This window comes from Salminus brasiliensis, chromosome 23, assembly GCF_030463535.1.
Source record: "Salminus brasiliensis chromosome 23, fSalBra1.hap2, whole genome shotgun sequence".
Lineage (NCBI taxonomy): Eukaryota > Metazoa > Chordata > Actinopteri > Characiformes > Bryconidae > Salminus > Salminus brasiliensis.
In genome coordinates, this window is record NC_132900.1 from 32,492,751 (window position 1) to 32,507,232 (window position 14,482).

The 14,482-nt window shown below is 42.1% G+C and overlaps 1 protein-coding gene across 1 annotated transcript; it reads left to right on the forward strand.

Moving 5' to 3' along the window:
• Positions 1 to 95: 95 nt before the first annotated feature.
• Positions 96 to 8,155, forward strand: prss16 (serine protease 16). Its single transcript, XM_072669371.1, has 12 exons — positions 96 to 147; positions 534 to 697; positions 999 to 1,098; positions 1,496 to 1,625; positions 1,715 to 1,838; positions 2,093 to 2,170; positions 2,782 to 2,829; positions 2,972 to 3,256; positions 4,165 to 4,300; positions 4,699 to 4,878; positions 7,708 to 7,859; positions 8,096 to 8,155. The coding sequence occupies exons 1-12, from the start codon at positions 96 to 98 to the stop codon at positions 8,153 to 8,155; spliced, it is 1,509 nt and encodes a 502-aa protein (XP_072525472.1).
• Positions 8,156 to 14,482: the final 6,327 nt, after the last annotated feature.

Below are 14,482 nucleotides of genomic sequence, written 5' to 3' on the forward strand. Positions count from 1 at the left end.
GGAGATTCATCTGTAACTTAGAGGCTTAATTTTGTCAACTAGAACAAAGACAAACCCACAGCAGCGTTCACTGAATATCTAGAACCTCAGGAGTCATGAGGAGTCAGTGGGCTGTGATGATCCTACTGATCGACTGTGCCTTTTCTGGTAAGACTGATTATCCACTAAACCCCTAACTCTTCTTTAAAACTGTACAGATTTACTAAATTTATGTTTAAATATATTTCTGCCATTTACTGCCGTGTTGTCATGCAAACTATTTTCAGAGGTTTAATGTTTTTTTTACATGAGTGAACAGTAACAATATTACATAGATACTATAAATATAAGTACTATATTCATATATGAGATAAAGTACTGTATAAAAGTACCTGCTGTTATTATACACACTGTAATACAGTGATAAGTTGGTGCAAATTACAAAGATATGGAGGGAAGGGGGCGCTATTAGTACTCACACAGTTTCTGGAGCTTCACATCAATTAACACTAATTAAGGGCAGACTCAGGAATGCTGTGACGGGTGTGTTTCAGGGCGCGTGCTGTGGAAGATGAAGGAGCGCGCCCTCGCAGCGCAGGAGTGGACTGCCAGGGAGCATCTGGCCGCGCGCGCGGACAGCACGGTGAGACCAGTAGAGGGGGATATACACCAACCACTGGACCACTTCACCCACACAGGCACCAGAACCTTCGCCCAGGTAAACAACTTCAGGTAGAATTCCACACCTGGTTTATTAAGAGCACAAAAAGACAAGTGCTCAGCCATGCTTGACCACTGGGGGCGCTGTCTTCTGACAGTTTATTGATGCCCCTTGTGTTTATACCTGTCACCTTTATCTCAGAAAACTGAAATAGGTTTGATTTAGTAAACAAACAAAACCCAGACTAGACAAATAATGAATTAAAGTGAATTAAAGAACAAATGCATTTATAAATATGAACTAACATGAAACACTAATGCTGGAATATGAAACGTCTTCTCCTTTTTTTATACCACAGAAATATTTAGTGAATGAAGAGTATTGGGAGCGTCCCCATGGCCCAGTGTTCCTCTACATTGAGGGTGAAGGAGCTCTCTCTGAATTCAGCGTATTGGCTGGTATTACTGCTTTCCTGCATTAATATGATTTATGGTTTATCTTCTGTTTCCAGTTGATGCTTCGTCTTAAACTGTCCTAAGTGCTGTCGTTAGAATCCGGCAGAATCTGTACTTTTGGTCCTGATTAATTAAGACATTAAGACCCCAACTAGCTTCATGGTGTAGAACAGTGAGCAGTAGAAGGCGTGTGGTCTGCACGGTGGTGAATGGTGGAGTAAACTGCTCTGTTGTTCAGGGTTCCCTGAAGCTCCAGCCCGGAAACATCTGCAGACATCAAGCATGTCTTGGCTGAGCTGCACCTGTGAAGACTGTGTAGATGGGTTTTAGACAGAACGTTAAGGGCAGCTTCTCTGCTGTTGGTAATTCAGATTCTGCCTGGTGTTCCTCTGTCCTTCAGGTCACCATGTGGCCATGGCTAAGGAGCATGGGGCTCTGCTGGTGGCTCTGGAGCACCGTTTCTACGGCCGAAGCATCATCTCCGGAGGACTGGAGACGCAGAACCTGCAGTACCTGTCCAGCCAGCAGGCGTAAGTGCGCACCCTACAGACACTGTTCTGCACCATCTGATGAACATCATAAGCGTTTTCTCATGACTTCTCTCCTCCTTCTCGCTCAGGCTTGCAGATCTCGCTGCTTTCCACCAGCACATCAGCCAGAAGTACAGCCTTACCCACAGGAACGTCTGGATCAGTTTCGGAGGATCATACGCTGGTGCCCTCTCTGCATGGTTTAGGGGAAAGGTGTGTGCACGTCACTGTTCAGCTTTTCTCAACTATTAAAGAATAAAGGTCTCAACAGGGTTCTTTGAACAGTTCCATAAAGAGCCTTTTAAAGGGCCTCCACATACTGTACAGCGTTATTATTCTTAGAGTGTCTTTACTTCAATCATCAAAGTTAAGAAAAAAAGTAATAGTGCCATTACATAAAACCTAATTGGTCACTGGAAGACTCGTCTCTGAAGGGGTTGGTCATCACCAGTGTGTCTGTGTTGTAGTTTCCTCACCTTGTCTACGGGGCAGTGGCGTCCTCCGCCCCTGTTCAGGCCAAACTGGATTTCTCCAGTTATACCACGGTAAGATGATGAGCTTATCATCACCCGTATGGAGATATGGTGGATTATTAGCAGTGGTGTTCTTTGCTGGGAAAATCTGCACTGAATAAAATGTGTATTTATATACTGAACAGTGCAGAGCTCAGAGCTCACCCTTCATTTAATATTAATTAAACCAAAGATCTGTGATACAGATTAAAGGAATAATCATCAGAACGGATCATCAGAATGATCCCCGTCAGATAAACATTACTTATAACTTTCTTATACTTATAGCATAACCTGTACAGCCTTTTAAACTGGAAAGAGCGTGATTGGTTGCTTTAACTGGAAATGAAATGCACAGAACTGTGTAAAATGTAAAAGTGTAAAATGTATAAAAACATTAACATCTGAGGATATAATAAAAATGCAGAAACATAATTTACAATTATTTATGTTTATCTCACTTTTTATGGTCACATCACAGAATCAAAATGTAAATGATGCTGATGTAATAATATATTTCTTTAATTCAGTCTTTCTAACTGCATCAGTGTACAGTCTTATTAATGCACATTTATTATTAATATTATTATTATTATTATTATTATTATTATTGCAGCCGCCTACTTATCTCTATGCGTCTGCAGGTGGTTGGGCGCAGTCTCATGGATGAGAGTGTGGGGGGCTCTGAGAAGGTGAGGTCAGCTTTTAATTCAGTGTATTTATGTCTGTGTCTGTGTGTGTGTGTGTGTGTGTGTGTGTGTGTGTGTGTGTCTGTGTGTGTGTGTGTGTGTGGCATCAGGGCGTATGTTTAAGTGTGTAACCTCGTTTGCTCAGTGTGTGAAGGCTGTTTATGAGGCCTTTGCAGCGGTGGAAGCTGCTCTGCTCAGGGGTGAAGAGACGCAGGTGGGGAAGGACTTTGGCTGCTGTGACACACCGAAGAGCCTCGAGGACCAGACAGAATTTCTGCAGAGCCTGGCAGACATCTTCATGGGAACCGTCCAGTACAACGAGGAAGTCGGGCCGCTGACCATTGCCCGTCTCTGCGACATCATGACCAATCAGAGTAAAGCTTATGCGGAGGAAGAGGAGGCCTACGATAGGCTGGTCAAACTCACAGCGGTGTGGAGATCCTTTCATTACTAATCCTTACTGCTAATGTTTCTGACAGAGCATCAGCACAGCCACAGTAACTCCCCAGTGGGAAAGCTAAACTGCGTATAGTGGAGGGGTCGGGGAGTCTGAGGCCACTGGTGAAGAAGTTTCTATTTTGCATTGTTTTGTAATTTAATACAAAATATTTCATTTCAATATAATTTATATTTATGTGATAAATAAAGCCAACTTTTAATGAGACAGAAAAGGGTTTGTGGGCTTTAGGCCTGAATTTGTATATTTCAGTATCAGCACTAGGTGGCGATCTTACCCACCAAATGACTGCCCACCATGTTGATTAAACGCACAGTCTGACTGTCCTTCCTGTTGAAATTCTCCTAGTGCACATTTAAAAGACTTCAGTGAGAAAAACCCTTCAGATCAGACATGTGCCTTAGACCTGGTATAGATCAGACCTGTTCAGAGAATTCTTCACTGATTTGCTGGTGTATTAGATGTATTGCGTGTACCTCCCCTCTCTGGCCATTTGTATCAGTAAGATCTTTCATGAGGTGCACAGGTTTATCCACACACACACACCCAATCCCCCCGCTCAGTGGAAAAGACCAGCGCTGATCAGTCTGATTACCGCTGATATGAGGTGTGTGCAGTGCAGCAGTGAAGCAGGCATGCTAGTGGAATGGTTTGCTGCACCGGTTGGAGTAATTTTCCTGCCGTTGATAGATGTGGTACAGAGGGGTGATAAACTGTCCTCAGTGGGTAACCGGTCACCTGTAGGTACCAGGCAGTGTAATAGGAACACTACAGTAATACTGAGTCGGGCCTGCCCTAACTCTCACAGCAGCCTCAGTCCTTTATGCCATGTTTTCTCAGTTCCTGCAGATTCTTGAACCCATTTATGCTCATCTCTGTAGATTTATCGCACCGTGGAAAAGGAGCCGTGTCTTGATGTATCTTACGAGAAGACCATCCTGCACCTCAACAAAACCACTCATGTGGGCTCCGGGTACAGGCAGTGGTTCTACCAGACCTGCACTGAGTTCGGCTTCTGTATGTATTAGTGTGTAGAGTTTCTGTCCGTTTGCAGACTGCTAGAACCTTTCTCACTGAACTCACTGATAACACACCCAAACCCGTCCAACCCAGTAACAGTCCTGATTATCAATTTATTATATTATTTACCGGTTGTCCTTTTCTGGAGCACTTTTGGTAGGTACTGACCACTGCATACCAGGAACACCCCACAAGACCTGCCTGATGTTCTGGAGATGTTCTGACCCAATCATTATCTAGAACATCACAGTCTGGTTCTTGTTCAAGTCTCAAATCTCAGATTCTTATACTTGTACATTTTCCTGCTTCATCATCTTCATCATCTTCCAGATCTGACTGTAGATGAGGATAATTGATGAATGTAGTTCACTTCACCTGTTATTCATGTTTTCCAGATCAGACGTGTGAAGATGCGACCTGCCCGTTCTCTCGTATGATGACCCTGCAGACACAGACTCAGCTCTGCCCTCTCCTGTTCAGCATCCCTCAGCACACCCTGCTCTCCAACATCGACTTCACCAACCAGTACTACGGAGGAGACCAGCCTCAAACTCAGCGTGTGCTGTATGTGAATGGTGAGGACGTGTAGAGGGGGGTGGTTTAACCAATGTCCAACAAATACATTTATCAAAGAACTTTATACTTTTTTTTACTTTTTTTTTATATCAAAGTGCTCCTCTAAATCAGTACTCCAGTAAATCAGTGCTCCTCTAAATCAGTACTTCAGTAAATCAGTACTCCAGTAAATCAGTACTCCTCTAAATCAGTACTTCAGTAAATCAGTACTCCAGTAAATCAGTGCTCCTCTAAATCAGTACTTCAGTAAATCAGTACTCCAGTAAATCAGTGCTCCTCTAAATCAGTACTCCAGTAAATCAGTACTCCAGTAAATCAGTACTCCAGTAAATCAGCACTCCAGTAGACCAGTACTCCACTAAATCAGTACTCCACTAAATCAGTACTCCAGTAAATCAGCACTCCAGTAGACCAGTACTCCACTAAATCAGTACTCCAGTAAATCAGTACTCCAGTAAATCAGCACTCCAGTAGACCAGTACTCCACTAAATCAGTACTCCAGTAAATCAGTACTCCAGTAAATCAGTACTCCACTAAATTAGTACTTCAGTAAATCAGTACTCCAGTAAATCAGTACTCCTCTAAATCAGTATTCCAGTAAATCAGTACTCCTCTAAATTAGTACTTCAGTAAATCAGTGCTCCTCTAAATCAGTACTTCAGTAAATCAGTACTCCTCTAAATCAGTACTTCAGTAAATCAGTGCTCCGCTAAATCAGTACTTCAGTAAATCAGTACTCCTCTAAATCAGTACTTCAGTAAATCAGTACTCCTCTAAATTAGTACTTCAGTAAATCAGTACTCCAGTAAATCAGTACTCCTCTAAATCAGTATTCCAGTAAATCAGTACTCCTCTAAATTAGTACTTCAGTAAATCAGTACTCCAGTAAATCAGTGCTCCTCTAAATCAGTAATTCAGTAAATCAGTGCTCCTCTAAATCAGTACTTCAGTAAATCAGTACTCCAGTAAATCAGTGCTCCTCTAAATCAGTACTTCAGTAAATCAGTACTCCAGTAAATCAGTACTCCTCTAAATTAGTACTTCAGTAAATCAGTACTCCAGTAAATCAGTACTCCTCTAAATCAGTACTCCAGTAAATCAGTACTCCAGTAAATCAGTACTCCTCTAAATTAGTACTTCAGTAAATCAGTACTCCAGTAAATCAGTGCTCCTCTAAATCAGTACTTCAGTAAATCAGTACTCCAGTAAATCAGTACTCCTCTAAATCAGTACTTCAGTAAATCAGTACTCCAGTAAATCAGTACTCCTCTAAATTAGTACTTCAGTAAATCAGTGCTCCTCTAAATCAGTACTTCAGTAAATCAATACTCCAGTAAATCAGTACTCCACTAAATCAGTACTCCACTAAATCAGTACTCCAGTAAATCAGTACTCCAGTAAATCAGTACTCCTCTAAATCAGTACTTCAGTAAATCAGTACTCCAGTAAATCAACACTCCAGTAGACCAGTACTCCAGTAGACCAGTACTCCAGTAAATCAGTACTCCAGTAAATCAGTACTCCTCTAAATCAGTACTTCAGTAAATCAGCACTCCAGTAGACCAGTACTCCACTAAATCAGTACTCCAGTAAATCAGTACTCCAGTAAATCAGCACTCCAGTAGACCAGTACTCCACTAAATCAGTACTCCAGTAAATCAGTACTCCAGTAAATCAGCACTCCAGTAAATCAGTGCTCCACTAAATCAGTGCTCCAATAAATCAGTGCTCCTCTAAATCAGTACTCCTCTAAATCAGTACTCCAGTAAATCAGTACTCCACTAAATCAGCACTCCAGTAGACCAGTACTCCACTAAATCAGTACTCCAGTAAATCAGTACTCCAGTAAATCAGTACTCCTCTAAATTAGTACTTCAGTAAATCAGTACTCCAGTAAATCAGTGCTCCTCTAAATCAGTACTTCAGTAAATCAGTACTTCAGTAAATCAGTACTCCAGTAAATCAGCACTCCAGTAGACCAGTACTCCACTAAATCAGTACTCCAGTAAATCAGTACTCCAGTAAATAAGTACTCCACTAAATCAGTACTCCAGTAAATCAGTACTCCAGTAAATCAGTACTTCAGTAAATCAGTACTCCAGTAAATCAGCACTCCAGTAGACCAGTACTCCACTAAATCAGTACTCCAGTAAATCAGTACTCCAGTAAATCAGTACTCCAGTAAATCAGTACTCCAGTAAATTAGTACTCCAGTAAATCAGTACTCCAGTAAATCAGTACTCCAGTAAATCAGTACTCCAGTAAATCAGTGCTCCACTAAATCAGTGCTCCAGTAAATCAGTACTCCAGTAAATTAGTACTCCAGTAAATCAGTACTCCAGTAAATCAGTGCTCCACTAAATCAGTACTCCAGTAAATCAGTACTCCAGTAAATCAGTACTCCTCTAAATCAGTACTCCAGTAAATCAGTACTCCTCTAAATTAGTACTTCAGTAAATCAGTACTCCAGTAAATCAGTGCTCCTCTAAATCAGTACTCCAGTAAATTAGTACTCCAGTAAATCAGTACTCCAGTAAATCAGTGCTCCTCTAAATCAGTACTCCAGTAAATCAGTGCTCCACTAAATCAGTGCTCCAGTAAATCAGTGCTCCACTAAATCAGTACTCCAACAAATCAGTACTCCAGTAAATTAGGACTCCAGTAAAACAGTACTCCAATATATCAGTATACACATATCTCATATATCACACACACACACTTACAGTTTAAGGTTTGTTTTCAGTACTCCAGTAAATCAGTACTCCAGCACTCCAGTACTGTGGCAAAATGACTGAGTGGTTCTGTGTTTGTGGTGGTTTGCTGTTAGGTGACACTGACCCCTGGATGGCGCTGAGTGTGGTGCGTAATGGGACCAACGAGGACAAACACAGGGCCATCCTCATTCACAGCACTGCCCACTGCGCTGACATGAACCCGACACGGGCCAGAGACAGAACCTCACTGCTGCAGGCCAGGAAGGTGAGAGGGAGAGAGAGAGAGAGAGTGTGAGAGTGAGCGAGAGAGAGAGGGGAGGGGGGATTGTGTAATGGATGGGTTGGGGAAGTGGTGACGGCGGCACAAGAACAAAGATGGATTACTCTAATACTGCACCTGAGAACCTCTCTCTCTCTCTCTCCATTATCCCCCCCACCACACACACACACATTTACAGTTTAAGGTTTGTTTTCAATGCAGGGAAATCTGTTCTTCTGCAGGACATTGAGATCCTGGTGGGCGCGTGGGTGAAGCGTGCAGCACAGGAGCGCACGGTCTGACCAATCAGCATGAGTGGTGACTGATCACATGACCAAACTGGACTAATATGTTTGACCTTAAATTAGGCTTCTCTTCTGCTTTCTTATCATCCTCTGTGTGTGTGTGTGTGTGTGTGTGTGTGTGTTTGCATTAGTAATTCACTGTTTGTGTTTGTAATTGATGTCTGTTGGATCATCATTTCAGAGACAGGCTGTATTGCTGAGTGTGAGTTGCTGGTGTGACACAGCCTGTTTAGAAATGAGTAGAAATCAGTAGAAAAACGTTAATCTGGATTTAGTTCAGATTTTTGTTTTTTTAGATGTTTTGTTATTACATTTATTTTGGAGCCAAATCCCAAAATTGTCCACATAAAAGAAGCGAAAATGTCTAAAATAACTTAGAGGAGGTAAGATCATCACTCATCTTAAAATAAAGGTTAAAGTTAAAAAAGCTACAGTAAAGTTAGACTTTATTAGAAAAACAGCGTTCTGCATCATTTCAGATTTAATGAAACACTGTATTAATTAACAGTGAGGATGAATACCTGTGTAAGATTGTATGCTCGGATTTTCGTGACGTCACACCAAAGGACACACTTACACCAGCGGCCCAATGCTGACCACTGACCGACAGATCAGATCCAGAAGGACTTGTTAATTACTAATTGTTGATTACTTCACACTGAAGTTCACATGTGTTGTTCTGTAAGCCAGGTTTTGATCCAGCAGCTTCAGCTTTACTTTTCTATTCATAACTTCAGAAAAACAAACTGCGAAAGGGGACTGTGACAGTTTCACTTCAGCCCTGTGTGTCAGCCCTGCTGTAGTGCTGTTACAGTTCTCTACAGTGCACCGTTGGTCATTTCATGGCTACACTCCCTGTAATTCACTAAAAGGTAAATCCTTTATTCTGAAGAGGAAAGGGGTTGACTGTGTGAAGCTTTTTTTACAAGTGATTCGAGTGAATCAAAAGTGTTTTTACAGAGGTTAAACTCCACCACCCATACACTGGATTTATTTATACCTAGCATCCACTGTTACACAGCATACTGTACACTCAGCACACCGTACACACTGTCATTTACGAGCGTTAGTGAGGTCAGGATATTGGGTGATTTGACTTTATACCCCTCAAGCCCACACCTGGGATTAGTGATGATCTGCTCCCGAGAGTCCTATTCTATTGGCAGTACTTCTTTTCTGTTGTTGTTTAGTTGTGTGTGCATTTTCACATCTGTGTCAGCAATGTGTGCAACTCAGAGAAGCTGAATGCTTATGTTTGAAGTGGTGTCCACAAACATTTGGACATGCAGTGTATCTTTATTTTCAGACAGGAGGACGGTTGTAGATGATATGGGCTTTTACAGTCCTGGTGTAGCCGTTCTCTCTGGGTCCCGTGTGTGAGGTGTGAGGTTTAGGCGGTGTCTGAGGGATGGCGGCGCGGCTCAGCTAATGGACTGATGTAAAGTGGTCCGTATGAAGCAGCAGCAGAACCCCATGAACACAGATCATCAATATCATAAACACAGATCATCAATATCATAAACACAGATCATCAATATCATAAACACAGGTCATCAATATCATAAACACAGGTCATCAATATCATGAACACAGATCATCAATATCATAAACACAGATCATCAATATCATAAACACAGGTCATCAATATCATAAACACAGGTCATCAATATCATAAACACAGATCATCAATATCATAAACACAGATCATCAATATCATAAACACAGGTCATCAATAGCAGCAGAATGTGTGGATGTGTTTGTAAGGTGAGGATCGGCGAGCTGCCCCATGGCCATCTGTTTGGCTATGGGTGGGAGGGGGTTGGTCTGTATGTGTGTGTGTTAGAAGGTGGTTTAGGGGCCAAGGGGTGTGTCCTGCGCCTGCTGCTCTGTACTGCCTCTCGCTGATTGATGATCTCCACTCCCCCGGGGTCAACTAGGTCGCGACCTCACATCACTGACCCCCCCACTGAGACAGCCCCCCTCTGTCCTCACACACACACACACACACACACACACCTAACACACACACAGACATACTCTTTCTCACACAAATACAGGCACTATCCCGCTCCTCCACACATACATACATTACTAACACCAGGTCACACCAGGACCTCCGGATGTTTAGTGAAGCTGCCGAGTCAAAACCTGCAGAACTTCAGAACTTCAGAACTTCAGGATAAAAATACTTAACTTCAGCGTAAAGTAATAAGGTTTAATCATTGAAATATGGTGATTTTTGATCATATGTATTGATTTATTTGTGAACGTGAGCAACCATAAAGATCTTAAAGATTCTCAAAGTCGACCCTTTCTCTCAAACTCTCAGACAGACAGACATTCAGTCGCTCTTTATGTGACTTTAGGTGTGGTAAATACAGAGTAGAGTTTTAGACAGGTTACTGTGTATTTGCAAAATACTTAACTTCTCCTTGTTGTTGAACACGTTACTACACCCTTGCTAAGCGTTTATGTATGTATGGTAAGTCTGTACCATAAAATCAGAGAATAAAGAGTGAAATAGATAAATCAATACTAAATAAACAGGAGTGTGAGACATTCTGGATGGTTTCACATGATTGAATCACAGAAACATGAATATTTCTCTGGGATCTTAATGCAGAGAGAGAGAGAGAGAGAGAGAGAGAGAGAGAGAGAGAGAGAGAGAGAGAGAGTTATAGTGATAATCACATTATACAGTGAAGCACACAGTGAGCTGGTTTATTTAGAGAACCCTATTCCCTGAACATGTGTGACAGTAATGCCTCAGATATAAAAACATTTCAGCTGTTTTAATGATTTGGGTGTAAAAATAAAAACAAAATAAATCTTCATAAATGACCGTTCTTCAAAATCCTATCTGTGTACGGGTATAGGAGAGGTTGGATGTTGAGGTGTAGGAGGAGGTTAAAGGTGCAATTAGCCAAAAACAAACAAACAGATAAACCCATAGGACAAAATAGCTTTTGTTGTTTTCCCTCCTCTTTCTCTCCTTTTTCTTCACAAGTGTTTTTTGGAGCTTGCCAGGTTGCATGTTTTTAATGGCCTGTCTGGTTAAAGTAAAGGCTAAATAAACAAACAAACAAATAAAATCCATAGGCATAGTATTTATTGAATTTAAAACCTGAAACCAAATAGAATTCATTTTAACTGTGTTTTAAATCTACATTCCTTTCTTCCCTTATTAAACTGCAGAGACACAGACAGTCTTTACATTTTGGGTTGGACGTGTCCTCCCTGTCCCTCCCTGGTTCCTTCCTGCACTATTAACTTTATTAAGAGTTCTGGTCCAGGACGTAAAAATCAGCAGAGCCAGAACAAAGAGTCGGAACAAAGTCCTGTGGCGGATTTGTTAGTTGGGTAATGTAGAGGTTAAAATCAAACACTACCTGGAACATTTCAGTGAAGAGAACAGTATACCCAAACTTTTGACTGACAGTATATAAGCATGCTTTACGTTATGGCCACTCCTGCCCTGCTCCCTGATACCAATCTATTCTGTTTTTCCTGCCTGTTATGATACCAGAGGTTGCGGGGTCATGGGGATGACCATCACTGGTCAGTTTATCTACTGGCCAAAGCCATATCTACCAGCCTTATCAGCTCAGGGCCCGCACCAACACCAGGCATCAAAGGCTTGAACTCTCCAATACACCTTGTAACACTGATTCACACACCTAATCAAAAGCAGCCAGCGTCACACGACACCAGGCAGAGCCAAACCCATATGACAACTGTAAGATTCACACAGGTCAAAAGTTTAGAATCACTTCATCATTCTTGTGCTTTAATAAACAATAATAACGAATGTACTGCGTATTTCAAAAAATTACACATTACTGTAGATACCATATTGTATTTGAGTTCCTTCAGGTATTTCTGTCCGGAGTCTTTCTGTATTTCCATTTTAGCTTATGTTACTCTTCTGCAGCTTTTCGGAGTTTCTGAATTCATCTCAAACTGAGCTTCTGATTTTTCTCTCTTTCTGTGTCTGTATTTTTACTTCTCTTGGTTTTAATGAGGTCTTTAGTTTAATTATGTGTTTAGTCTTTAATTTAAGTTGTACAGTTTTTGCTAGTCCTAATAGTGCTTGTGTGTGTGTGTGTGTGTGTGTGTGTGTGTGTACAGTGCTGGTAGATGCTGACTACATTTCATTGCTTTGGGGTTCTTTGTAAAGGCTTGAAGAACCTTTCAGTGACTCTTTACTGTTTTTACATGGAAAACAGTTTATGGTTCTAGACTCTATATAGCAAAAAAAAAAGTTTTCAGCACCAAAAAGTGGTCAACAAACCTTCTATCTAGAACCTTTTTGTAAATATCACTGTAATCATGATCATTGTGAAATCATAAAAAATGATGTCTAAAGCGTTACAAGCTGACAGATGATTGATGTGCTCTGTACTGTGATCCGGGGGTTGTGATTCATATTCTGATATATAATAGAGTCTGATTCAGGCTCCAGTATTTTATTAGCTGAAACTAATTGGACGGGTTTGTCTCAGGTGAAGGTTCTTCAGTAGCACGTGTGGTGACGTTGTTTCACCTGTAACTGTAACACACAGATAGAGCACACACAGCTCCATACACCACATCTGCAGCTAATACACAGCTTAATGACTCGAATCACTCTGAATCACTGATTCACTGAATCCTATTGGAAAAAATGATCATGAGCGGATCATCTGCAAAGCAGGACGCCTGACATGGCTGCAATGCTCTCTCTCTCTCTCTCTCTCTCTCTCTCTCATTTCACTCTCCCTCCTACTCCCCATCCCTCTCTCCTGTTCCCTTGATCAATGAGCAGGAGCCGGAGCCACAACTATTAATCAGAGCCTATCGGCTATCTGTCTCCAGCAACAACCAATCACAACGGCCCGACAGCTGCCCCATGACAAATGGAGCGAGGAGGGACGAGGTGGGGTGGTGTGTGTGTGTGTGTGTGTGTGTGTGTGTGTGTGTGTGTGTGTGTGTGCGCGTGCGCATATTTTATCTGATCCTAGCCAGGCCACAGAACAACAGCACTTACAGATGACTCCAGATGCTGATTGAAAACACACACACACACACACACACACACACACACACACACATATACAGTAGATGCACAAACAAACGACTGAGTAGTGATTGAGCTGGCTTGTGTGATTGATAACCCTGAGTATTTAAACTGTTCGTTTCAATAAGCTGATCAGTTGATCAGTAAAGCTGCGGCTGTGTTTTCCAGGTGAGGAGCGGAGCTGCTGTGATAAATCCCTTCACTGCTTAAACTGTTCAAACATTTCTTCTGACTCTTTGCTTTCAGTGTTTCTGTGAAGCTCTTCCACATCAGGGCTCCTCACCCTCAGATCTGTAGGCTGAACTGAAACCGGGTCTTCCTGGCCTGCACCCTCTGATGTGGGCTGGCTCTTCTCTCCAGTGCTGGTGTTCAGCATGTTCTACACACTACGTCACCTGTCCTAAATACAGACGCCATCATCTGATACCCAGTATCGTATTGGTCTGATACCAGCAGAAAACACTGGATCTGATTGAGGGGGATTCTGTTACACCCCCTCCTAACATATCAGATGGACAAAAGTATTGGGACATCTGGCCATTCATTGTTTCTTCTGGAATCAAGGATATTAAAAAGAGTTTCAATAGGGTCATGATGATGATCTGCTCCAGAGAGTCCTATTATATTGGCAGTACTTCTTCTCTACAGGGACTAGACAAGCTGTGTCAGCAATAGGTGCAACTTAAAGGAACAGAATGCATTCATTTGAAGGGATGTCCACAAACAAGGCATTATCTGATACCCAGTATCGTATTGTTCTGATACCAGCAGAAAACATTGGATCTCCCCCCACCCCCCCAAAAAACATCAGATAATGCTGCAGTGCTGTGTAAGGTTAATGGCTGTGTAGTGATGTGTAAGGAGCAGATTACTGAATCTTCACAGCTCACAGTCTAATGAATCCACCGAACTGTATCCGGTCCAGACTGGGTTATATCTCTGTATCTCAGAAGCGTTATCAGTGCCGTCCCAGTTAAACCAGCTCCTGGTCTGAGTGGGGATCTAAGTGCAGTTTCATTCCCAGTACAGAACACCAGTCTAACTAATCTGGCTCAGTTACTGTAGCTCACAATAACACTGCAGCTCATCTCAACACCTCCGCCAGCACTCCAGCCGTACGTGATGCAAACCAGACCTTCAGCCAGATTTATGGTCCACTTGACTTGGCGTTTCTCCTTTGCCCCACTCCTCACTCCTCCCCTCCGTCTGTCCTTCCCCACATCTGTCCATCCATCATCCCCATGGCCAGCGGAAGAGCATTAATCCCC